Here is a 25,686-nt window from a genome sequence, read left to right as displayed (position 1 = left end):
TTAGACAGGCTGGGACAGTTTGTGAATTTGATAACACATCTGAAAAGTCACCTAGAATGCTGCACAGGAATTAAAGGGCAAATGTGAAGGAGGGGCTCAGGGACAGGAGGACAGGAGGGTGGGTCAGCACATGTCCGAAAGAGGCCCCAGAAGGAAAAACAGTGGCGTGGCAGGGAGCAGTCCTTCAACGGCCAGTGGCTGCCGTGTCTCCAGAAGTAGAGAGGACACTCACACTCACTGAGCAGTGATCAGAATAAAGAGAAACACCATCTAAGAGTGTCATAAAGTGTGAATACATGAAAATCAAGATGTCTTAAAAGCGACCTAAAGAAAAAAGACGTTACCTATGGGGGCATGGTAATAGCCTGAGAGGAAAAGTTAGGAGCACCGTTTAGGTGGCCATGGACCTGGACGGCACAGTTAGCTGCTCCGGCCGCTGAGTGCGCGCTCCCGCAGTCACGGCGCCTGCGGACAGTGCGGCCCTGCGCGGCCACCAGGGGCCGAGGCCGGTCTGTCTCACTGACGGGCAGCCGTCCCCCGAACGCCGCTCCAGGTTCCGGTCGCAGGTCCCAGCCGTGTGACACTGGGGGCGGAGGTGAGACAGATGCGGTGCGTGTGTGGACAGACACCCTTCCGAGAAGGCAGACAGCTCCCGGGACCGGCTTCTCCCTCTTTACAGCTTTGTGTGTGGGAGTGAAAGTTTGAATGTGTAGGTTACCTGTTTAAGTAAAACTGAAAAGTGCTGGAGAGACAAGGATGGAAGGACACACTCACACTGGCAGCAGCTTCCTTGGGGAAGGGTGGCAACTGGAGAATGAGGGGGACACAGGCGGCTGGTACGCTCGTCTACGAAACCAGAACGCCTCCGTGCCTGGGAGGGGCGTCCGGGCTCTGCCTAAGCTGGGCGGGGCGCACAGGTGCTGGGTTCCTCGGCATCGTGCACACACCTCACACTCCCCCTACACACACCACACCTCACACTCCCCCTACACACACCACACCTCACTCCCTCTACACACACACACACACACACACACACACTCTGTTTCAAGTACATGTGCAGTCTCAGAGCGCAGAGAGAAGATCCGTGAATTCTTCCTGGCTAGGACATGCCACCAACTAGGCAATGCATATTAATGGCCACCTCCACTTCACCAGCATGCCCTCCAACCCCCCACTTCCCGGGAGGGAGCCGGGACGCATGCGGGGAGACCGTGAAATGTGCTGGAAAGCCCTGGTCTGCCCTGGCAGTGCTGGAGACGCAACACAGGCCCTGGTGGGCCGGAGCAGGGAGGACAGGTGCCGTGAAGGGAACTCTGCCCGGAGCGACCACGGCTGCCCCGCTGAACCTGGAAAGGGCGGGGGCACGGGAAAGTTTAGCCCAAATACTTTTCAGTGCGTGTCTGGTTAGTAAGCTGTGGTGCTTTTCATCAAGAGCCCCTCTGTTGAATATTCATCCTCCATAATTCACAGTTTAGCTGTTAAGGAGACAAAGGCAAACGCAAATTTGGTCCAGAAGTTCAAAGTTTGCCATCTGTTTCCCTATTGTATTCAGATACCAGCACGGACGGCCCCAAACACACGCTCCAAACAACACAGCACTCGTGTGTCTGCACCACCGAGGAAAGCAAAGGCTGGCCGGCTGGGCCGGAGCAGGCTGGGACGCCTCCCCACGGGAGCCAGGAAGAGCGCCCACGGGGCCTCTCCTCGGAGAGGTGGCACCACCCCTCCGGTCTCCTGTGCACGGTCAGGGACCGCAGACCCCGCAGTGCGCGCAGCACGAGGCCCACGCGAGCAGTTCAAACCCGCGCCCAGACCCGGCGTCCGCCTGCAGCCTCTGCCCGTGCGCCGCACCAGCCTGACTGCGCGGCACGGCTTGGCACAGCCCGTGTGCTCAGCGCTCAGATCACACGCCCGGCGCTGGGACACAGACGGCGCGGCGAACGGGCATGAGTCTACGCCAGGACAGCCGGTTCCAGGGGCAAGCAGCAGCCAATGACAGAGACCGTGAGTCCCCATCTAGCGCGTGTTTCATCAACTTTGCCCGCTGAAAAGAAAAATAATTGGTCTGAAAGCTGTAATTGTATTATGTTTAATATTCATGGCTGGGTTCGGAGGGCCGTTCCAACACTCCCTCCCTCCAGCCCCTCTCTAATGAAAACCGCGCCATAGGAGTCGGCTCTAGCCCGCCAATTAAAACAAAAGACACCAGAACCTTCCAAAGACTCCAGCAGAGGGGCATCCATCTGACGGGCAGGAAAACGCGCTGGAGCGGGGAGGGAGGCTCGCTCCGGCTGGGCCTGGGCGGGGGGCTCCGAGTGACGTGCTGGGGCGCGTGCAGATGGAGCACAGACACAGCGCCACCCCCGCCCCCCGCCCCCCTCCCCTCCCCGGAGCAGCGGGCAGCAGGGCCGGGGCCACGCGCAGCTCCGTGTGTGTCGGGCCAGGGAGTGAGCCCGAGACCCTCTAATTGGGGGTCACCGCTCAGGGCTCGCTCCCCACCGCTTCGGACTGAATGGTCCCACAGAAAGGAGGGCGACTGTCCTGGACGGCAGAGCCGCGGCCCGTTCCGGCTCCGGCCCGGCAGTTTCACTAAGAGGGACCTGGCCTTCAGCAGGACTTTTACCCAGAACATAAAGGGAACGAGCAAGAAGGCATTGAAGTGTAGGCTTAAAAAGATGACCAAATTAACCAAGGAAACTAGTATTTTTTAAAAAAAGAAATCAATACCTGATTCTGTTTAGTCTCCCTGAACCGGGGCTATTAAAGAGGATTTTAAACCTAACCTTATATGCCCAAGTCAATAGCTTTATCTGTATAACACCGGCGACGGTGTTTAGTGAGTGATCCATTTGAAAGAGCAACTAGGAAAACAGCCTGGCTTAATCCAGCTAGGCTATGCTGAGCGCTCTCTGCTCGAAAGCCCTGTCCCCGAAGTTCCCGCCTCTCCGTACACGGCCCAGAAAGAGCCACCAGGTCCCTCGGACTAACCTCCCAGCCTCCCTGGACCTGTTTCCTCCGCCAGGTCAGCTGTGCACAGCCTGGAAGAGCTCCGCTCCACCAGAAGTGCCGCGACCCCCAGCAAGCCGGCCCACTGCCCCTACCCCTGTGGACGCGGTCACGTGTACAACACCAAAGTAGTAGGGCACGGGCCCCAGGCTGGAAACACGGAAACATTTAGCTTACTTCAATGTCCTTTTAAACTTGAATGAGATAAGTACGGCTAGAATAACCCTCTATTTTACGGTCAGTTGATTTCAACAAAGGTGCCAAGACGATGGGGAAAGAACTGTCTTTTCAACAGACGATGCTAGAACAACAAGACACCCACGTGCAAAAGGTGAGGCTGCACTCCCACCTCACACCCTGTACAGGAATTAACTCCAAATGCATCGTGGCCTCGTTGTAAGAGGTCACAATACAAAAGTACAAAAATTTTGTGTTTTTTTATCAAAAATACAAAAGTCTTTGAAGAAAACAGGAGTGAATCTTTGTGAGTCTGGGCTCAACCGGAAAAGGGCTTCTTCCATAGGATACCAACAGCACAAGTAACAAAGCAAAAAGAGATAAACTGAACTTTGTCAGAATAAAAGTTTTTGTGCTTCAGAGGACACCGAGGAAATGAAAAGACGACCCACAGAACGGGAATAAGTATGCACCGCTTGTACCTGACGAGAGACTGAAATCTGGAACATATAAAGAACTCTTACAACTCAATAAATGAAAAGACAAAACCCAATTTAAAAACTGGACCAAGGATGTGAGCACGCGTGTGTCCGAAGAGGCCGAGAAGCGCACGGAAGGATGCTCGACATCATCAGCAACCGGGAGAATGCAAGCGAAGACTGGCGGTCCGAGGCTCACCCCCCCCCCCCCCCCACTGACTTCTCTCATCAAGACGGGAGGGGGCGGGGCGGGGCGGGGGCGGATGCTCAGAGTGATGCACGGAGGGTGTGCCACAGAACGTGACACCTGAACTCTCCATGCTCGCACCGACCAACGTCACCCAATAAATGTAATGAAAACGGGAAAAATCACACTGCGATAGACGGCACCTGGTGCCCCCAGGACAGCTGCCGTCGGGGACAGGGGCACGCCCGGTGAGGACGTGGGGAAGCGAGAGGCTCAGGACAGCCGCGCAGGAACAGGGCCTGGCAGGCCCTCAGACACACTCGCCCGGAGCCACCGCACAGGCCAGCAGCCCCTTTCCTGAGCACACGCCCCGGAGAACTGAAAACGCACGTTGGTTTGACGTCTGCGTGTGAGTGACAGCGGCAGCACCCGTGGTGGATCCAGAAAGGGCCACCTGCATGCTCTCCCGCTGATGACCGAACAGGTACACGTGGTCGGCTCCCACAGAGGAGTGCCGTCTGGCTCTGAAAGGCACGGGGCGGGGCGGTGACTTGTGCGACAGGTTCCACTCACCAGCACGCCGAGGGGAAGCAGCCGGTCAGCAAAGGGCGCATGCTGTGTGACTCCTGCACACGAAGTGCTCGAAACGGACAGACCCACAGACACAGAAGCGGCTTGGCGGCTGGAGCTGCAGGGGTGGGGACAACGGAGACCGGCTGCTAGCAGGTACCAGGGTCCCGCGTGCAGTGATGAAAATGTCCGAAAACTAACTCGTGAACCTTATAGCGGATTATACAGTTTAAACTGGTGAATTGTAGGTATGGAATTTTACCTCAGTCATGTTGCTAACATTTTAAAAATAAACAAGATTACAGAGAAAAAGCAGCGGGGTTTGTTGGTTCTGTGGATGTTGCCTTGGCAACCCAGTAACAACCTGACACAGGCCCTCACCCCCAACTCTTATTCTGAGTCTTCCCAGCAGAGCAATGATAAGATTCTCCATTCCAGACCCCTGGACCCATGGGAAAAGAGCCAGCGGATCACAGGTGAGGACACTGAGAGCAGCAGCCCGGAAGGGACCGCACTGAACACAGCCGTCTGCTGCCAGTTACAGCCTTTATTCAAATCTTTTCAGAGAAAGCGCGAGTTCCAATCCTGGCCAAGACGGAGTAAGCCCAGCACTGCCTCTGGCTTCCGCTGACTACAACCAAGCCCCCGGACAAAACGCTGAAGGCAAACGCCCGAGGGCTCTGGGGAGCGAGGTCGAGAGGGCGGCTTGTGGGGAAGCGGCCATGCGGGGACAGGGTCTCCTCCCATAGCCTCACCCGGAGGGTGAGCACCGGGAGCAGAGCTGTGGGTGCTGAGCAGCGACAGCGCTGCAAGAGGCTCCACCTCCTGAAGAACCAAGAACAGGGGGCCCCTCGGTGGAGAGAACAGAGAACGTGTGGCTTTGCGCCAGAGATGTGGCCCTAGTCACAGAGCTGCACGCATGGGGGTAGCAGTGAAGGCAGCCGCAACTCCGAGGGAAGCCCCCTCTTCTGGCCGGAGGCCCAGAGGACAGGGCCCCCGGAGGCTAGAAAGGCAGGGGAGAGGAGAGGAGCCTAGAGGAAGGGCGCCTGTGTGTGAGCTCTGGAGACCCCGGGCTCGTCTCCGAGCTGCACAGGGCAGACCCAAGGCCGCGCAGTGGGGCAGATCCAAGGCCGCACAGCGCGGCTCTGAGAACCTGGCAGAGACCACCCCGTCGCCCTCCCCGGCTAAGCCCCGAGTGGCGTCTGTGCGGACGGAGCCACCGGGGAAGCATCGCAAAGGCTTTGGGCATGGAGCGGACCCTGGGGGTCACCACCCACGGACGGGGAGACAGAACCTGGTGGCCGCCTGCCCTAAAGAAAACATCAATCTCAACAGTCCTCAGAGGATTACATAAAAGGGCCCAAAGCGGACACACTGTAACATTAATGACAGCCAAGATACAACCCAAAGTTACTTGACACACCCATCCCTGCAAAAGCCCAGGAAAATGTGACTCCCGGAAGAAAAACAACTAACAGGTGCCAACCCTAAAACCACCCTGGCCTCAGGGGTCATTAATGACTCTAAAGCAGGCACTGCAGCCACCTTTCAAGAGGTCAACGTCAAATGGTAAGAAAGAATGACATTCAGAGTAGAGAAACAAACTATGAAAAAGAAAGGAATGGAAAGTTATGAACCCCAAAACACAAAATCTTAAATAAAGAAAGTCGCCGTGTGGGCGCGTCAGCGGCATGGAGACGACACAGGAAAGAATCAGTTAACCTGAAGTTCAACCACCAACGTGCGTCCCCCCCACCAATGGAGAACAGGAAGTCCAGGGGACGATGTAGAGCCTCAGGGGCCCGTGGGCCGACAACCACAGGCCTGACACTCGCATCGCCGGAGCCCCAGAGGGAGGAGAGAAAGGGATCAAGGCTGGAAAAAAACTTGAAGAAATAACAGCCAGACATGTCCCACACTGGGGACATTTACAGGTCCGAAGTGCTCAGTGAGCCCCCAAACAGAGGCTAAACTTGAACTCTTTCCCGCTGACTTTCTCTTGGCAACCCGTTGAAGCTTCTCACAGATGTTGTAATTCCTAAGCTATAATTCACTTCGCCTTCATTGAACACACACGCGTTCACGTGACTGACAACACCGTTGATGATAAGAAGCACCATCACTTTGGGTGACATTGTAAGATTCTGCCAATCAGCTTTAAGATGCCATTGTGAAAGACACACCCCGGTTTCACAGGAGTGAGACTGCGAGGAAAAACGGTGGGCCCTGAACAAACATAAAACACCCCGAGTGCAGTGCCCCTGAGCCTCCCGCCCCGACGCCTACTGTCCGCCGCTCCTCCGCCACCATCGCCCGTCGCTTTCTTCCTTCCTGGTTTCGCAGGAAGAGACGACTCGGGCGTTTAGAAAAACTCATGGATCCACAGCGTTAAAGCTTTTGGGCAAAGCCCCCGCCCCCTCTCACTTCCCATCCCTGTTCCCAGTGAGGGAAAAGCCCAGCCCAGTGACAACCTGGCTTCCACCCGGATCAGACTCTGGGTCTTCATCAGACTCCACCCCTGTTTTCCCGGAAAGGGAGGCAGGCTAGGTGACCTGTTTGCACTTTCCATTTCAGCCTATTTCTACACCCCAGCCCGAGGAAGCTCCTTATAAATTCTACCCATGTCTGCAAACTCAGGCTGATGTCCTTATTTTAATGAAAAACTATTTTTGTCTTAACCTGGGGCAGTTTTATGTATCTTTAGAGGTCATTTCATTTTCAAGTTATTTATAAAGTACTAAGAGAATGCATCGGAAATTCAGGGTTTTTAATTAAAAAAAAAAAAAAAGAAGAAAGGAGGTTCCAGGTTTTAAAAAACTGCCCCAGCCGGGAAGTCACGGCCACGGATGGCGCCCCCTTCACTGCACCTGACCCCTCCTCCCACCTCTGGGATGGAACACAAGCTGCGTGAGCCTGGGCGTGCGCAGTTACTCACGGCCACTAAGCCTTTGGAAAAGAAAAAAGCCACAACAGCATTTCCCTCTCCTACATTTAAAAGTTTAGATTTCTTATTCTTTCCTTTTTCCAGATGTGCCGTTTCTAACCCTTTCAAACTACACGGCGCACACGGCTCCCGACTCAGAAAGAACGCCCTCCCGTCGGAGGCCGAGTCCCTGGCACCCCGGCAGTGAGCAGAGAGCTGGGAGCACCCTGATGGCAGGCCGCTTCCGACATTCCCTCCCCAGCTCCAAGGCACTAGTCTGTTCTTTACACCCACAGCGACGGAGGGCTTAAAAAAAATAGCACCGGTTTGCTGATTAAAATGGACTTAGCGTGGTGAATCCGGACTGCAAAATGACCAAGAACCTTTACACCGAGCATTTCACTCCCCGCCTGGCCGCGGTGGCGTCACCAGGCAGCCTGGCTCCGGAGGAGAAGTCCGCCCTCCTGAGCACACGTCCTGCCTGCACACACCTCGGCCCGGCAGTCCCTGGTGTCAGCGGCAGCGCCAGTCCGGCTCATCTGCTCCCCCACAGCCAGCTGGGCCGAGCTGCGCAGAAAGCGGAGGCCTCCCGTCTGGAACACCATCTTGGTTCCCGGGAGTCTGGCTGCGGCGCGCCACCTAAACGGTCCTGCTGTAAACAAACTCTGAAGCACGACCTACAATCCCGAACCCTCCCGATGGCTGCCCCAAGCGCCCCCTGCACTTGCTCTCCTGGAAAGTGAGCAGCCGCGCGGCCCCTGTGGGCCAATGCCATCGGGTAAGCTTGGAGCCTTTGTGTAGCTCAGTCTGGAAACTAAAACGTGAGAGCGAAACTACAAACCGATGTGTTTCGTTTACTGGGACACATGTGCGGCCACTTACCAAGTCTATTTTTTTTTTTTTTAAGAGAAAAACTGGACACAGTGAGTTCAACGCTCAGGCCTCAGAAATACCAGCCACTTTAGGAGGCTCTGAGGAAAAAATGACCAAGTGTGTCCTTTGAGGAAAGCACGTTCGCATTTTCTTTTGGCTCGAAGGGCAGGGGGACATGGAGGGGTGAAGGTCGGGAGTTGAAAATATTATTTGACTAAACAATTATTTGTTGCAAGCTGCTGCACCGGTGTGACAGAGATCCGGGGTTTGGCACGGGGGAGCGCCGCCTCTCGATCTGACCCCCCCCACCGAGCAGCCCGCCACCTGCAGCCTGGGGCCGGGCCCACGGGAGGGGGCGCCCCGGCAGACCCTGGCCTCCAGCCACGCTACCTCTCCTCAGGGCACTGGATCAGACACGGCAGACAACCAGCCAAAAATTTCAAAAGGAAAAGACAAGGGGGAGAGGGCGTGGGGAGGGGAAAAAAAACCCCTAAAATTTGGACTCGGAGAGTCTTTTCAAACACTCTAATCCCTCCGTGCTGACGGTTCCTGCAGCGCCCGTGGCTGGCACTGGACCCCGGACGGGGAAAAGCTGACTCCCGCAGCCGCCGCGTCACAGGGAAGACTGCTAATCGCCCAAATGGAAACTGGAGCCTGCTCACTCGAAGTCTCTGCCCCCATCACCAGAGGGACGCCACCGTGCTCTGAAACACGCTCTCGACATCATTTGGCAGGCAACCCTATATGCTGAACATGATTCATCCCTTAGGTTATTGTTTTTAATATTCAAAAGTGAGCTTTTAAATGCCAAACAAATTTTGCAGCAGGGAGACAAAAGATATTCCAAGGGGTCTCACTGGACCTTCCACCAACTGCGTCCACCAAATGGCTTAAAAGACAACCCTCCCGTGGTGCTGCAGAAGCGAGGCAGAGGCAGCTCCGTCCAACCATTACCTAATGCAAGACTCTGCTCTCCACGCTCACGGAGACAGCGTTCACGGGTCGGGCTGAGCTCAGGTGGGCAAAGCTGGGGGCGAGGAGGGGGTGAGTGTGACCGCAGCGGAGCAAACCGCACAGGCTGCCACGGAAACCGCTGCAGCCACAAAGCCTGCCCGTCCCTCAGACCTACCTCCTGTCCCTGTTGCCGCTGACCATGAGATTGGGAGGGCTGTCCCTGAGGTTGACGCACGTGAAGTCGCCCAGCGCATTGCCCAGCTTCGAGAGGCAGCGTTCCGCGTCCAGGCTGTAGACCAGGATCTGGGGGGGAAGAGCACACGCAGGCGCCCCGTTACACACGGCAGGCCCGCACCCCACACGCTCCGTTTCAGCCTCGTCCAGGGTGGCCCGTCACCTCGGCTCCTGTGAGAGGTGTTCTGTTCTGCCCCTACACACCCTGGCCTTCTCCAGGTGATGTGATTGTAGGGGTGTGGCTGTTAAATGACCAAAGGAAACTCAAAAAGAAAACACAGGACAATCCAGAGAGTTCCCCAGCCCGGGGTGCAAACTCAAAGGACACGCGTGGAGAAGAAGGCCTGATGGGGAAACGAGGCTCCCCGGGTTCCTTCCCACACAGAGAGAGGTGTGGGCGCTGAGGTGGGGGCTGCTTCCGGTGGGGAGTGAATGGGAGTTGGCAGATCCAGAAACGCGCAGCTGAGCCAGCCTGGTGGGCGCGCTCTCCCCTCCGGCTGTGTTTGCAGCTCCGGAGGTAACAGCAAGGACAGCACAAGCACCTAGGGGGATGCAGCTTTCACTTTCCCACCAGACGCTTTCCTTCAGACTAGCCACAGACCCAGTCCCAAAGTCCGGGCCCCGACGTTCCTCTCTCCGTCACTCTCCACTCGCTGGTTTTAAGAAGCTCTGTCCCATAAGCCCTGGAGGCCAATGAGGAGGCGTTCCTGACCTCTAGACCAAGCATTTGTTAAACTTGCACCCTTCCGTGCCTTCTCTCCAGCGAAAAGAAAAAGGATGATTCATGAATAATCTTTCTGAAGATTATTTAAGTCTTTTACTACAAAAACATTTTAGTAATTCAATTCAACTTCATGAACATTAAATGCTGCTATGGGGCATTTACAGGAAGTACTGAGGACCCGGTTCCTGGCAGAAAACTCACACAGTTCGAAGCCTGCTGGTTCAGAGTTCTGTGTGTACATTCTGCTGGGCTGATCGTGGGGTGAAAACCCATCGCCGAACTCGGAAGTTTCAATGTTCATACTTTGTAGAGAGACACTCTGCCCTTAGCACACATAGAGAGCATGCTTTCTTTTTCCTGTTGGCCTATTTATTCGCTTATCAAGTACTAGTCCACAGGTTCCTGCTCCAGTATTGAGAAACTAATGCCATAAACCGTCTCCCCCTTGAACTCCATCGATCTCAATGTCAACACACATTTCTAACAAGTGAATCTTGGGAAATTCCTAATAGCCCAGGCAATACTGAAAAAAATTTTTTTAAAGATTTTATTTATTTATTTTTAGAGAGGGAAGGGAGGGGGAGAGAGAGAGAGAGAGAGAGAAACATCAATGTGCGGTTGCTGGGGGTCATGGCCTGCAACCCAGGCATGTACCTGACTGGGAATCCAACCTGTGACACTTTGGTTCGCAGCCCGCGCTCAATCCACTGAGCTACAGCAGCCAGGGCGCAACACTGAAATTTAACCAACTACATTTATTGCTTATGGCATCTGAAAGAGGGTGATTTAAAATTTTAAAATGCCTTGTTAATCCATAAAGACTATAGAGAGAACATTTTATTTTTATATTTTCATGCAGTTGAAAATAAAAGTTTCTATCAATTGTTGAGAAATTTTCAACAATTCTAAGATATCCAAAATAAGATTATTTCTCCAGGTAAGAACACAGAAATCATCAGATCTTCTATCTTCAGCGAATAACCTTAAAACTGAGCATAAAATCTGCCCCTGGACAGAAAAAAATTAAAAGCAGCAATTTCATGGTCCAACATAAAAGTAATAGCTTGCACTCATCATTAGAATAACCCTATAATTAAACTTCTAATAGGGTTCTTGAGCTCAATATCTTGTTTTTTAAATAGTTCAACTTCTATAGCATGAAGGCAGGTCTTTAAAATATGAAATGTCCATGGTAAAGACACAAATTAAAATCTGACATTGAGTCCATTCCTATTCTTGACCTTTTCTATGAGTTCTTTCTTGACAAGTGGATGGGTCACATCTGAGGTAAACAGTGAGATCTCATCCCACTCCAAGGCGACTCCGCATAGAGACATCCAAGTCAGTTGTCAGGAGTCAAGCACTTTCTAAGATGTTCAATAATTCACCGAGCCAGAGCTACCCGAAGAAGACCTCCATCACGCCGCTTAGTTAAAGACCACAGAGATTAGAAAGCACATTACCCCTACCAGGGGCGGTTCTTCCCCCGGTTACAAGTCCCCTAACGACCTTTACCATTCCTCCCCCTCCCTCCCGCACTCTCTCTCTTTTAATAAGGTTGAGCAAATGGGACTTCATTTTATCTGATTGCCACAGACTGGTGAGATTAATTATTCATGCTCACCCTCTCCCTCTCGTTAAGTCCATGCATTAGACTAATTTTTCTCTTTGTTGCCCTGCTTGGGTGAGCCCCAACCCAGGGCCACGCGCCTCACTCTCAGAGGTGTGTGGGCATGCTGGGAAGAAGGGAACAACTACCCATAGCTAAAATCTCGGAGAAAAGATTCTGCACTAATGTGACCAGCAAATCAATACATGTTGCTGGGGTTTTTTCCTTTAAGTACCAAGTGGATATTACAAAAGAGCTTCAATAGTGATTACAGGGCAGATTTTTTCCAGGAGGCAGATGGCTCTGTGAGAGTTTTCTAGGACGACGAGGCCCCGCCAGGACTGGTGTGCGCACTCGGCCAAGCCCACGGCAGGGGGTGCCGTGTGCGGAGTGAATGGGCGGCGCCCCATCTCGGGTGCCAGCCTGCCGGCAGACCTCACGGGCACCCGGGGCAGCACGCACTGTTTGAGCAGAGCATCCTCTCAGTCTGTCTTTCTCTTCCTCGAGATCATCGTTTTCATAAATCCTGGCCTTGGAACCCTAACTTTCTATTTTGTTCAAGCTGATCTAACAGAATAGAATTACGTAATAAAAGGTGGTGGCCTCTGTCTGTCCGTCTCTCAGGAATAAGCGCGTGCACCGCTGAGCGTGTGTACTGCCGGCCCCTTTTGCACATGTCTGTCCCGTGTCTGTCTGTCTCCCCCCCTCCCTGCATGTGCGCATACGATCACTCTCTTCTGTGACTGCAGTTACCGTCCTCCAGTTTTTCTCTTCTAAATGCATGCGAGTTCTTCCCCTGTCAATACCTTCAGGTAAATCTCGTTGTTTTCCCGACGGAGACTCAGCTCCACACTGACGGACGTCTGTTTCTGACTCTGAGAGGAGACACACAACGCTCCAGTTCTCACGAGAGCCTGTCCACAACACCGTGAGTGCGTCGGTCGTCTTTACGCAGCGGGCCCTGAACAACCCGGACGGCGATGACGCGCAGAGGCCTCCGCCTGCGGCCAGCGGGTGTGCGGCCCCCAGCGGTCCTGCCCTGCATCTGTGGGACCGGCCCCTCTGAGGAGACCTACCCTACGGCCACGTCCCAGCAGCTGGTGTTGCAGGCAGCGGGGACAGCGTGTCGGGTCAGGAGGGAGGCAGCGGCCGTGTCAGGGAAGCAGCAGCCACTGCCCAGGTGCAGGCGGGCCCTGCGCCACCCAGGGGTGACCCAGGGGTGACCCAGACCACTCAGTGCCCAGGACTGTCTTTCCAACCAAACCAGGAAGGGAAGAGTGGAGAAGCGGCCCCTGTCCCTGCAGTGGGCAGAGCTCAAGGCGAGGCAGCGCCCGAGTTCCCCAGGAAGAACTGTGTCGGCCCCGCAAACCCTTCCTGACCCGGGGGCTGCGCCCACAGCCACCACGAGGCCGGACCGCCCGTGTGCAGAAATCGCCACGGAGGGATCGCAGGGGCTCGCGGCCCCAGACTGCCGGTCACCTGCTGGTGAGTGAAGGAAGGGCCCCGCTGGGTGGTCCTTGGTTACGTTCCCTCGTGTTCACTTACCCGCCAAAGGCACCGCGCCGACCGCGCTCTCAACCCCGGCAGCTGCTCGCCCCGAAGGCCCCGGCGCAGCCCTTCCAAGGCTGCGCAGCGCGGCCAGAGGCCTCTGACAAGACAGAGCACCCAGAGAGGCAGGCGTCGAGAACTAAAGCGGCCTCGTCTGCCACCGGTACAGGAGCGGGGGAGGGCCAGAGCGCAGGCCTGGGAAGCGGCTGGGCTGGGCTGAAGCGGGGCGAAACACGGACGTCGGGGCAGCCTGACTGGACCGCCTCGGGCAACAAGGTCTGCCCGCCTTCTCTCCCGGTCCCGGACCCACCTCCAACGCCCCACACAGAGCTTGCCTTCCGAGGGGGAAGCCACGCCGAGAAGCCACGGAAGTCTAGAGAGCAGAGCGAACAACCCCACCCCCGGCCTGCATCCCGGCCGAGGCCGCTCTGTGCCCGTGAGGTGCCCTCGCACACGGGGCTCTGCCCTCTCGTCGCTGCTGAAGGTGTCCGTGTCTACACCCTCGCCTGGGCTGCGTCCCGGGGGCCCTCGTAAACCACACACTCGCCGCCTCGCCGAGGAGCCTGTCACGTTGGCAGGGCAGCGGAGGCTGTTGCCGAGCGCCCTGCCCTGGGTTGTAACACACTGCCCGGGGCTTCGACTGGACTTTCCCCGGGAAAGGAACCCTCTCGTTCGTTCCTGCAGCTCTGAGCGAGGACCCAGCACGTGCCACGTGGGCAGCTCGCAGCCTGCTGGGTGCGCGTACTCAGGAAGGCCCAGACCCAGATTCCATGGATCAGCACCCACCCCTTCAGTTTACTGTCTGACTTCTACGGAATCGGAGAAATTCAGAGGAGCCTGAAACGGCGAACACTAAAACCAGAGAGGGAGGTGGGCTCTCATGCCAGGGGTGCTCCGGGACACCCCCGGAGCCAGGAGCCGGGAGGGCTGGGGAACGGGAGGCCAAGGCTCGGCCCCACGTGGAACACAGGGCCCCTGCACGGCCAGGTGCACTCAGTAAGAAGCAAGCTCGGGGGAAAGTCTGTTCACTGGTGAGGACAGCCTAGCCGGCAACTCGTCTGCCTCAGGTCCCGCCCAGGACAGGAAACGTCTGCCCCAGGGGCAGCCACAGATCTGCCCCCACGCAGGTTCGGGGCTGAATTTATACTACCGGGGAGGCCAACCCGCCCCCCCCCATCAGTTCCCAGTTCTTCCAGGTTGGTAGCGTGGCCCCTGGCACCTGGAAGAAATGTTCTCAGGAGGAAGACCTGCTCAGCCCAGGTTCCTTCGGAGATCAGCCAAATATGAGCTCATAGTAAAAACAAAGTTCCAAATACAGAAAGAAACAGCTCATCGTAAGTGACAGGCAGAAAACAGACAGAAGAATTAGGCTTCCAAGGGTATCAGATAAAGAAAATGTTTACAGAAATAAAAGAGGGTAGGGGTCAAAAGCAGAAAACTGACTGTCAGCTTTGAAAAACAACACAAATAGACTTTCTAGAAATGGAAATGCCAACGAATGAGTCACACAGGCAATGAAACAGGGTCCAAGAGAGAACGCTGCGAACTGGAAGATGGATTTGAGAAATCACTCAGGAGGCAGCCCACAGAGTGGGGAGGCAAACACGAATGCGCCGCGGACAGTGCGGGCGGACGGCGCGCTGGCCCGGCCCCATGGACCCGACTCCAGGCGGAGGGAACGGAGAACTCGAGGGGGCGGGGAGCTCCAGCAACGCCGGGGTCCCTGCAACTGAAGGCGGGAAGCGTAAGACGTCCCAAACAGGAAAAACAGGACTAAACCCACACCTGGAGACATCAGAGAGAAACCCCCCAGAACCCAAGACAAGGACGAGGCCGTACCAGCAGCCGAAGGAGAGCGGAGCCGAGGAGGAAAGGAGGTGGACGGCCACCTTCCGGCAGCACCGGGGGAGGGCGCAGCCAATGGTCTCTCCCCGGGGCCGAGAGAAACGAGCCGTCAGCCTAGAATCACAAAGGCCTGGCCAAACTACCTCACTGAGGGGGAAATAATGATTTTGTTGTATGAAAACACAACGAACACCTGTGGCTAAGAGACCCTCAGGAAAGGAACTTCTCACGAGTATATTTTCAGAAGATAGAAAATCATTCCAGAAAAAGAAGGTCAGGGATGCTGAACGGGCTTGTGAGCAGAAAGATCCAGGTACCGTGCGTAACAGGACACCACATGCTGACCGTGCACCGCCACCACAGCGCTGTCTGACCTCTGCTGTCCCAAACAGTGAAGCGCCCTGGCTCGGGGCCACACACCACGCCAGGGGCCGGATGCACAGGGGACCCCCCAGCACTACGGCCCGGAGGGAGCAGAGGCTTCCGTGGACACACGCACCGTGCTCGGCTTGGGAAGGGGGGCCCTCGGCACACACTTCACGGGAGAAAGGGTGGCTGCTGTGCGTCCCCGCCGCGCCGGCTGTGCAGGGCGGCCGTGCCCCACGCACGCGAAGTGAACGCAAGGCGTCGGGGTGCTTCCACCCGCGGCCACAGGCTGAGCTGCTTCAGGAGCAGGAGGGACAGTGTCGTCCGGTGGGATCTTGAAGTACCAGACTAACAACGCTCATTTAAAAAAAATAAGGACACAAAGCAAAGACCTCCCATCGTTGGGCAGAATTTACTCAAGTTGTCGTTCTGACCCAACGTAAATACGACCCACAAATCGTGGTCAAAGATCTCACTACAAAAGTGGGGTATCTGCGCAGTGATGCTCACGTACAGAGATAAGTGAAGCACCCCCCACAAATTCACAGATGAGCTAAGATTAAAAACAAAACAATGAGAGAGACAGACAATTGGAGAGGGAGAGGGAGCCAGTGAGAAGAGAGTAAATCATACACAAAACATCCAATTAAAAAAATAAAAAAGCAGTTAATATACATGAATAATGGATGTCTGATTTGAAAGCAGTTTACTCCGATATGATGTAATTTTTGACAAGCAGCCAGAGAGACTATTTTGTAAGTCCTCGCCAGGGACAAGTCAGAGCGTGGGGCTCGGTAACAGGCGTATCTGCGAACATGTGGAAAACGACTTTCACCACCCTCCCAAAGGTGACTCTCTGTTGGCAAACACAGCCCTGCCTCTCAGGTGCACTCAGCGGCGGCCACCAGCAAGACGCGGAGCTGGAGGACACGGCGCCCTGACGAGCACGGGCCGAGCGAGAGCGCCCCTGCACAGCTTCCCTGACACGCTCTGGCCCAGCCCGCACTCACCCGCGGCACAGAGGGAGAAGCGGCCTGGGCCGCTTCCACGTTTAAGTTTTAATTGGAGTGACAAGCCCGCGAGGCCAAGATCTTTCAGGGCTGGGACGGCGCTGCCGAGTGCCGCCAGGCACCGAGCCGGCAAGGCCCGCGTGCGCTCCCCTCCACCACGTGCCAATGCACCTGCAGCCCCCGCTGTTCCAGGACTGGACTCTGCCCGGGAAGGCACTGCCAATCACCGCGGACCGTGCCAAACGCGGGGCTTTTGTGATGTGGGCAGATGTCTACAAAGGACCAGAGTGAGGCCAGACCAGCACCTATTGTGACCCAAGCCTGAAAGGAACCCGGAGAGCAAGAGTGCACTCTGGCAAGGATGCAGGCACACGGGGTCCAGTCTCCCCTCGTCCCTTCCCCTGCACACGCACACACAGCACGGCGGGGGGGGGGGGTGCTGGAAACAGCGAGGGAGGCAGGTCTACTCAAGCGTGAGCGAAGATGCTCTCCGCTTTGCTCGGGGATCTCCCGGGGCAACCTGTCCCAGCACTGGAGTGAGGAAGAGATGCGGCCACCACAAACTGGTTCACGGACAGTAAACGACCAGGAAGTGTTTGAGGCCGGAGCCTTTTGTCCACTGACAAGACTGTAATTATTATGTAAATGAGCGACTGAAGCTGAAAATCCTCACAGCTTCCTTTTATGCTCCCAACAGGCCCCATCACAGTGAAGATCAGGGACAGCTTCTAAGCGCTTCACAAATACTAATGACATGTAACTAATCACGGTCCCCCGGAGAATAAAAAAAGTTACTATTGAATCTATTTTGTGCTGGGAGGAAGACTGAGGCTGCACACTATGGAGCGAACCCTTGAACGTGAAAGGCAACGTGGGTATTGTTCTTCAGGCGGGAAGGTCAACGAGTGCGACGTCGGCAGGAGATCCCGGGCTGCACGCCGGCCTGCGATTCACCCTTCCCGTTGACCAGCCCGGCAGCTGCTAGTCTGGCCCAAGTTGGACTCAACAAAGGCTAGAAGTGGACAGACGGGCCGAATGTTGCTGCACCCAGCAGCTGAGGCAAGCGACAGCTGATGGAAGAGAGCGAAACACCCAGGAACACCGGGGGCCTCCGGCGTAGGAGAGACAGTGCAGCCATGGGCCACCCCCTCCCCCTGCCGCCCTGGGGGCCTAGCGCCCTCAGAACCGCTCGGGGCACGCCCGCACCTACGGAACGCTGCACACGGTAGTAGCTGCTGGGGACAGTCACGACCTGTCTGTCACACACACCCTTTCCGAATCTGTTTCCCTTTGCTTCTCACACCCCCGACAGGAAGATGGACAAGTGCCCCGTCCGCCTTTTGTGTAGAAAGACACGGGGGCTCAGTGACTCGAAATAACCGGCCCAGGCCACACAGGGAGCAGCGGCAGCAGCGGAGGATGCACTCGGTGGGCCCCTGTCCTCCTCCCGGGTCCGTGCCTGCCGCCGCCCCGCGTGCCTCCTCCCGACTCCTGCAGAGACGGTTGCTGACAATGCCTAGCATCGACAGTGCTCGCCTCTGGGCAGGACACTGCCGCGACGCTTCTCTCACCTGGTCCCCGATGCCACAGGTGTCAAACTCCGGATGTGGGTGTGAAGTTTCGGGACCAGGACACACACCCAGGTGGGCGGGCTTCCAAACCCAGGCTCTTTAACCCCCCGCCCGGTGCTCGGCATAGGCAGCACTCAGCAGACCACGCGGAGTCTCGCCGCCCCAGAGTCCCTGAGCCCGCAGCCTTGGGGCCGGGGCGCAGAGCGCCCTACTTTCCAACACCTACCCTGCCTCCAAGCCAAAACCGGTTTTCCGCCACTAAAAGATGTTAGCCAGTTCTGAGTGCTCACTGTCTGCCTCCCAACTGACGCCCCTCTGCTTGAGAACAGTGCCGGGCAGCAACAGTGTCAAAATGGGACACGCAGGGCCCGTGCGCCGTGTGGGCAGGGAAGGCGGCCATCCTCAGAGAGCCGGAGCAGTTGGTTGGTAAGGCTCCTTCGGACCAGTGGGACTCTGCACGAGCCTGTTCTGCAAGGACAAGGACGGACAGGGGACAGGGAGTGTCGCTGCCCATCAGAATACCCAGGGAGGTCTGCCCTGGGTGGAGGGCTGGAGCATGGGGCGGGGCTGTGGGACTGGAGGGCCCAGCAGAAGGCCTGGCACCAGAGCCTGCCCACGTGCAGCTGCCGCTCTGACAAAACCCGAAACGGACTATAAGGAAGGGCACCAACAGGTGGCAAAGAGACAGCAAAGGTAGGGCAAGGGCAGGGAAAGAGGGCTAGAGAGGAATTATTTCAATGTCTTTTTCAATGTATGTTTTAAAACTTATTGTTAACACGAGATAAGAGTTCACGGCCCAGGGAAACGCCACAGGGCAGACCTAGAAGGTCTGAGGCAATCCGGGTACTGGATTTGGTCCGGGCTCTGTCAGCGGTTCTCACGCGATGTTCTGGGCTGGAGCAGGAGAGGTGGGCAGCGGCTAGGGCCCAGGCCACGCACGGCAGGGCAGCTCTCTGCAGCCACTGCTCCGACGGTTCCAGGCCTCGTGCCGACACACCGCACACCTCACCACTCCTCCCAAGCCCCTCAGGGTGCGGAATGCAAGCGTTCGAATGTGGACGAGGCTGGAGTTTTCCTTCACCCACCTATGAAACTGGATTTATGCTGTAAATTAACAACACACTAAGACAATGCTTAAAAGAGTAACTCTGCGTCCATTAGAAGAATTCATCTGCAACTCAATAATTGATGGTAATTACAAGCACACCGTCTAACACAGTGCCTTACAGAAGATGAAAGCACTGAGGAAATTAATAAATCATACTCATCTACATATTGGATAAAAGGCAGAATTTCTCCGCAATATTTCATTAGTCTCGTGTGAGCTGATGTGTGTATATGAAGTCGGTAAAACACCTTTAACACTGTGACATTCACACTCACTTAGGCCCTTCTCTACAGGCCCTTCCCCTGCCCCCCTCCAACTGGCACCGGCACGGGCAGCCTCCGCCGTCTGGAGACAGGGCCAAAGTGCGCACCGGCCCTGCGGGGCTACCTTTGTCCTCCCGGGCAAAAACAAACATTTCTGACAGCCCTCCCCGTGATCCACATTAGCCAAAAAGCAAACTGACGTGTTAACCCCTGCAACAAACCTGCGTGCTGCCTGGGCCCGAGGCAGGCCTGGCAGGGGGAAGCCAAAGCCGTGCCCGTGCACAAAAAGAAAGAGAAGCGAAGACCAACCCCACGTTCACAGGCTCCCACGTGTGCGGAATGGCAAACCGGGGTACAAAGTCCACATGAACAGCTGGGAAAGCCATTAGAAAAATCAGGCCCTAAATAAGATTCTGAGATTAATTCAAAAGCAAACCAGAAAAAGGCAATGCTCAGCATACAGACACTTCAAGGTAATGAGGAGTCTTGTGAGCTCACCCAGGGCTCCAAGTTTACTCACTGATCAGTGTTTCTGGAAATCAGAAGACAATACAAGTGCCGCTGGTGTAAAACACGATGCAAACAAATACGAGTGAAGACAAAGATGTTCAGACACAGAGCCAGGCCTCTCCGCGAAAGGCTTCGCTCCTCCAAGGCCATCAGGCCAAGTGACTCAGCAGCCGCTTGAACTTGCTGCATTAGTGCTGCACAGCGCTAAGCTGGCCTGTCCCCTGCTCCCCCGAATGCATGCTTTCCAGTCACTTCTGGGGAAATGAACCTGGTGAAGAAGCAGAGACTGCCATCGTCATGACAAAAGGACCTGAGCCCAGTTCCCACACCGGCCCAGGGCACCTGTGCTCCAGCAGCCTGGCCACCTCTGTGCTGCCTCCTGGCCCCTGGGGGACCCTTCCTCCAAGCTGCCGCCTCTGCCTGAACTGCCCTCTTGCCCAGGCTTTCCTGATGAACTGCCCGCAACCCCAGGGCTGGTGGGGGTGGGGAGGTACTGGTGCTCAGTATCTAACAGGCACGTGACCTACCTCCCCATGTAAGTAACCTGCCAAAGGTTTATCTGGTTCAACCCCAATGGGTTTACCACTACCTTGACTCAGCAGAAAAGAGCTTTCCCCGTGGTGTACTTTCTATAAGGTCACTGCTCCCACTGGGGAGTCCGTCGGGACCGCTGGCAGCCCTACAGCCCCCTCCTCGTTCCACCAGCAGCAGCCAGTAGCAGCCGTCTAAGAAGTACTTTCCACAGACTCAGTCGTGGCTGCGTAGGACATCAGAGGCGGGCAGGGCCTCAAAGGTGCCCAGGTCAGACGCTTCCTGTCTGTCCCGAGAGTTCTGATGGCTCCGTGAGCTGCTCTAGGGTCCCCCCCAACACATCCAGAGAATCTCGTGTCTTATGAAATTACACAAACAATTATGTCACTTACTGACGCCATTTAAACACTAACACACACACAAACCGCATCTGAATGTTCAATCCCTCTATTTAACCATGTGGTTTTTCATGGCTTTGGAACTCAGCAAGTTCACTGTGAAGGTCTCCCTGTGACCGGCATGCATCTCAGTGTGGAGGAAACAACCCTCCGTGGCTCAGCCGTCGATGAGGAACCCGAGGCTGCAAGCCTGAGGCAGATGCCATGCCTGATTCATCCCTCCGCTTCCAGTGCAGTCAGAAACGCAGCCTGTAGCACGTGTTCAATAAACAGTCATTAACAATGACAGTAACCTAGGCAACGAACACGGATCCTTCTGGTAGTCGACCACAGTCATAATAGCCTAGAAAACTGGTCTCCAAGAACTGTCTTCCTAGCTTCCCCGGGAATAAAGGAAAGATAAAACACTCTAACGGTTCACGGTGCAAGTGGAAAGGAAATGTGACATTTATTTGTGAACTTTCAGCTTTAAATCGCTCGTCCTGTTTGGGAAAGACCGAGCTTCTCATCTGGCTCTGGGGTGGCATCCTGAACAAGCGAGGGGGGTGGGTGCGTCTCCTGGGGCCGGACGGGAGACTGGGGTTTGGCATCCACGAGGGCGGTGTCTGGTTCCAAAGTTCTCGCAGACACACACGCCCAGTTGTGACAAGTGCGGGAGGCCAATCCCGCGTCTTTCACGTCCGCGTGATGGGAATGATTAGCAGGAGAGACGTCAGCAGCTATTCTCCAGCGTGATGTACGATGAGGAGGCAGCAGCGCCCAGCCGGCATCCTTGTGAGACATGCCGGCCTTCAGCATCGCTTCTCTGGCGTCCTCCCCGATCAGGGCATGCGCCGCGTGCTGCCGAGCACAGCCGGCCCTGAATGCCAGGCTGCCAGGCGCTCCAGAGCCACGTGGAGGAAACAGGCCCGAGTGCACAGAGTGACACTGAGAACACCAAGTGGGTCTCCCTCTCCCTCCGTGAGGTGTGAGACTCGTCGTCGACATGATGCTCTGAAATGGGGCAATCCTATCTTCCAAGCCACCGCCTCTGACGGCAAAATTTAACTCAGGGAGCAAAAAAGAATTAATAAAGATGATGCAGCATCACACACCACGTTTTCTGGGTGGAAGAACTTCTGACAGATTCAGGGACTATGAGACACAGGGACAAACCTCGAACGGACATCTGGGGACGAAGGAAGGACAACGAAGCTGACACTGGTGCCTGCACGGCAGCGTGCTGGGGAGCGGGGGCCAGGGCAGCTGCTGCAGCACTTGCCTGCTTTCACAATCGCATACCACTCGCATGCTCCGACCGGCTACCATTCCGGTCGGGGACCCACTCAAGTCTGAGAACCCAAGAAGGCAACGGCGAAACTCAAGTATCCATTTTCATCTAAAAGTAAGAGAGCTCTGAGAAGCCCATCTCACCACCTGCCCCTTGCCCAGCATGACTCAGGAAGCGATGAAGAAGTTCCGACTTCCTGGCCAATCGCTTCTTGCCACCAGTAAGCATGGCCCTTAGGGAGACCTCATTAGAGAAATAGCAGCAGGCGATGATGATTCCTCCGCCCCTTCCAGAATCCTTCAGCCACCAGTGGCTCCCAATGGTGGGACAGCTCAATACTATTCTGCAGGCGAAGGGGAAGCTTAAACCACCTGATCACTTCAGCCGAGGTTCGAGGCCCATGGATGCTGGACAACAGATGCCCAAAGGCATTGTGCCCCACCCCCTCGTTTCACAGAAAAAGGCAAGCCAGCTTACCATCTGAAAAACCCGCGGGCTCTCCCTCCAGTGGCACCAAATGCACCCAGAAGGACCACGCGTCAGTGTGGGTCACAGCCCTGTCCTACCTAACAGCAGCCCAAGAGGCTGTCGGTCGGTCCCATGCCACCAGCTCTAGGTAATCTAGGTGAGTACGATGGGCAGTAATTCACCCCAAAGACAGAGCGCTACCAATAATTTAATGAAGAGTAGGACTGGATGCATCTCTTGCATATTCCTCCTGGCCTCGTTTCGTTGTGATCTTTCTGGAAACTGTGAGAGAAAAGATGTCACAGACTGCTAGGAAGATGGGGTGGACGACGGCATCTGCCGCTTTCCGAGGGGCGCCGCCTACAGAGGGCAACGGCTGTCCGAATACAAAGGCGCAGGCCCCTCTGGCCCAGCAAGTCTCCTTTCAGGAACGAGCCCTCCAAATACACGCATGGGACCAAGTGCCGTCCGTCCACAACAGCCAGCGGCTGTGTGCAACCGAACCGTGGCAAGGGCGGAAGAACCAAAGGCGCACCCACAGGTGAGGGTGCCATACAGTTGCAAAAAACAGAACAAAAAACCCCACCAAACACCAGGCAGTTCTCTATTACATAACAAGACATGGTGAAATGATTTGTAAGAGCTTTTGTTGCCCTGGCCTGTGGCTCAGCTGGCTGGAGCGTTGTCCCAGGCACCAAAAGGTTGCAGGTTTGATCCCTAGTAGGAGTGCATGGGGAAGTGACTGGGAGATGTTTCTCTTTCACATCAATGTCTCTCCCTACCCCTTAAAATTAATAAACATTTCCTCAGGTGAGGATTAAAACTGAAAAGAGATTTTGTTTAAGGAAAACGCAAGGTGCAGAACAATAATATTTTACCATTTATGTTTTTTAAAAGGAGGGGACTGAGGGCACGTCTGAAAAACCTCGCTTACGCATGGGTACAACATCTCCACAAGGATGTGCAGACACTGGCAACGCCAATCTGGCTCCAGGAAAAGCAGCCAGGTGGCAAGCTGGATGGAGTGGGAAGGGGTCATCCTATCATACACCCTTCCTCTTTGTTCATATCTTCCAATTTCTAGGCGGATGCATTGCCTCATTTTAAATACTCTTTTTAAAAAAGATATTTAAAGATCTGGGTTTTTAACAGTGAAAATAGACAACAGCCATTTTTCTTTGACTTTACTCGGGCAGAGAAAATGCTGACAATTCCCAGTGTGGTCCCAAGGCCTGGCCTGTGAGCTTCACGAGCCTGGGAATCTGCACTGATGCACAGAGCTTGAATTCTCTGTGATCCCCCCGGGGGAGCCGGAAACGATTATACCAGCTGCACGCAAAAGCCTTCTCTTAAGGTTAAATAGATACATTTTGCTCATTACTTGGTTTCATCTCCTAGAAAACTGTTTATTAACGGAGCTGGGTTACTTGACAAGAACCAGTGTGTTGAAATCTGTGCGTAAGGCTGTTTCACGCTCCAGCGCCAGGAGCACATCCGGTGCCCTGCACCTATGTGGGATGAACACACGGTGTGCCGGCCAGCCAGATGTATGAATGAATTTGAACCATTATTATTGATGCTCAGACAGCTGTGGCGCCTCTAAAATGCTCATGCGCTCATCACACATACAGCAAGGATATTCCCCAACTAACCCAAAAAAGCACCTCCGGAGTACTTCTCCAGGCGGAGAAACTTCAGTTCCCCACTCAGATGTCCTCCACAACAACATTTGGACTTCGCTGCCTGCTTTTATCCTGAGTAATCAATAATAGACCCCAGCTAAACCCCGGCTCTGCATCAGCTACAAACAGAAATAAACCAAACTCTGTTCTCATAAAGCCTTCATCGATTCCGAGTTATCCAGGCCAGAGGCGCAGACACCAACCCCCAAGTGGACGCAGCTCCAGGCAAACTCTGCTGCAAACAGTCTCACACCAACCGCATCTGATGTGCTGGGACACACTGCCGGGCCGGAGCTCAGATGCAGCCAGAACACGGCGTCCACAGGCAAAGTGGCCCGGAGCACCACACATGAAACTATCCGGGAATGACGACAGTATATTACAGGAGAGCAGCAGGGCGACGCGCTTAATCCACACAGAGATGTTACATGACCACCGAATTTCTCAAAAATGCAGGTTTTTCTGAAGAAGCGAAAAACCCATCAAACGCAATCAGGCGGGAAGCCCTGCATCTGCAAAGCTAAGGGAAGCGGCACAGACGACAGCGTGCCTGCGCTCCTGTCCGATGAACACTCTCCGGACGCTCTGGCGTCGGGAAACGCGCCTGCGCAGATTGAGCACCGGCGGCAGCCGACCACGCCTGCCGGGCCGGAACTTGGGCGGGGCTCACGGAGAACTCGGGAGACCAGCGGCTGCTGTCGGACTTCAAAGGACACGTGAGCGCCATCCTGCGGCACATTTACTTCCTTCAACTTCAAAATACCAATGAAACACACCAGTAACAAGTTATTTGGCACACCGTAAACTTTAAAAATGAATTTCCATAAAATTAAGGTGTTAATCAGCAGATTCTTATAGTTAATGCTTTTAACTGGGTTGAGGATTTTCAGAGGCGTCCAAAAGCGCCCACGCACATACACATCCAAAGGCTGCTCCCAGCCGCGTTTGTGCGGAACGGCCCCTTTGAGTGGTTTCTCAAGTATCTCCATTAGAACTGTATCAAAATATACGATGGTACAGAAATAAGTTTATTCAGATAAGTTAAAGAGAAATAGGAGCTGCCGGATGAAAAATGTATTAAAAATATGAAAAATTTAAACCAGGCTAGCATTAAATATATCCATCCCCTCACTACACTGAGAACTTGAGAGATAAATGAGATAACCTAACCTTGGAAGCATAATGGATGAGAAATGAAAAAGTAAATATTCAGTCTTTCTTCTCTGAACAAATGAGCTCACCAGGGATCAGAAAAGTTCCTGTAAAGCCCGAGAAAGAAAACAGCCTTAGGAAACCAACTGCTGCCCCTCCCCCGCCTCCCAGGAAGGCAGAACGCAGGAGCGGTATCATCACAGACTTTCCAGCTAACAGGTGCGG

At 54.9% G+C, this 25,686-nt stretch overlaps 1 protein-coding gene across 1 annotated transcript in view; it reads right to left on the bottom strand.

Moving 5' to 3' along the window:
• FBXW8 (F-box and WD repeat domain containing 8) overlaps positions 1–25,686 on the bottom strand; it is a 102,801-nt gene that overhangs the window by 6,000 nt on the left and 71,115 nt on the right. Inside the window, 1 exon segment of the mRNA XM_028528251.2 lies at positions 9,348–9,475. Coding sequence (XP_028384052.1) covers positions 9,348–9,475 — 128 coding nt within the window.

Source organism: Phyllostomus discolor, chromosome 13, assembly GCF_004126475.2.
Source record: "Phyllostomus discolor isolate MPI-MPIP mPhyDis1 chromosome 13, mPhyDis1.pri.v3, whole genome shotgun sequence".
NCBI classification, from domain to species: Eukaryota; Metazoa; Chordata; class Mammalia; order Chiroptera; family Phyllostomidae; genus Phyllostomus; species Phyllostomus discolor.
Note: the sequence above shows the minus strand (reverse complement) of the source record. Positions and strands in the feature narration are given on the sequence as shown.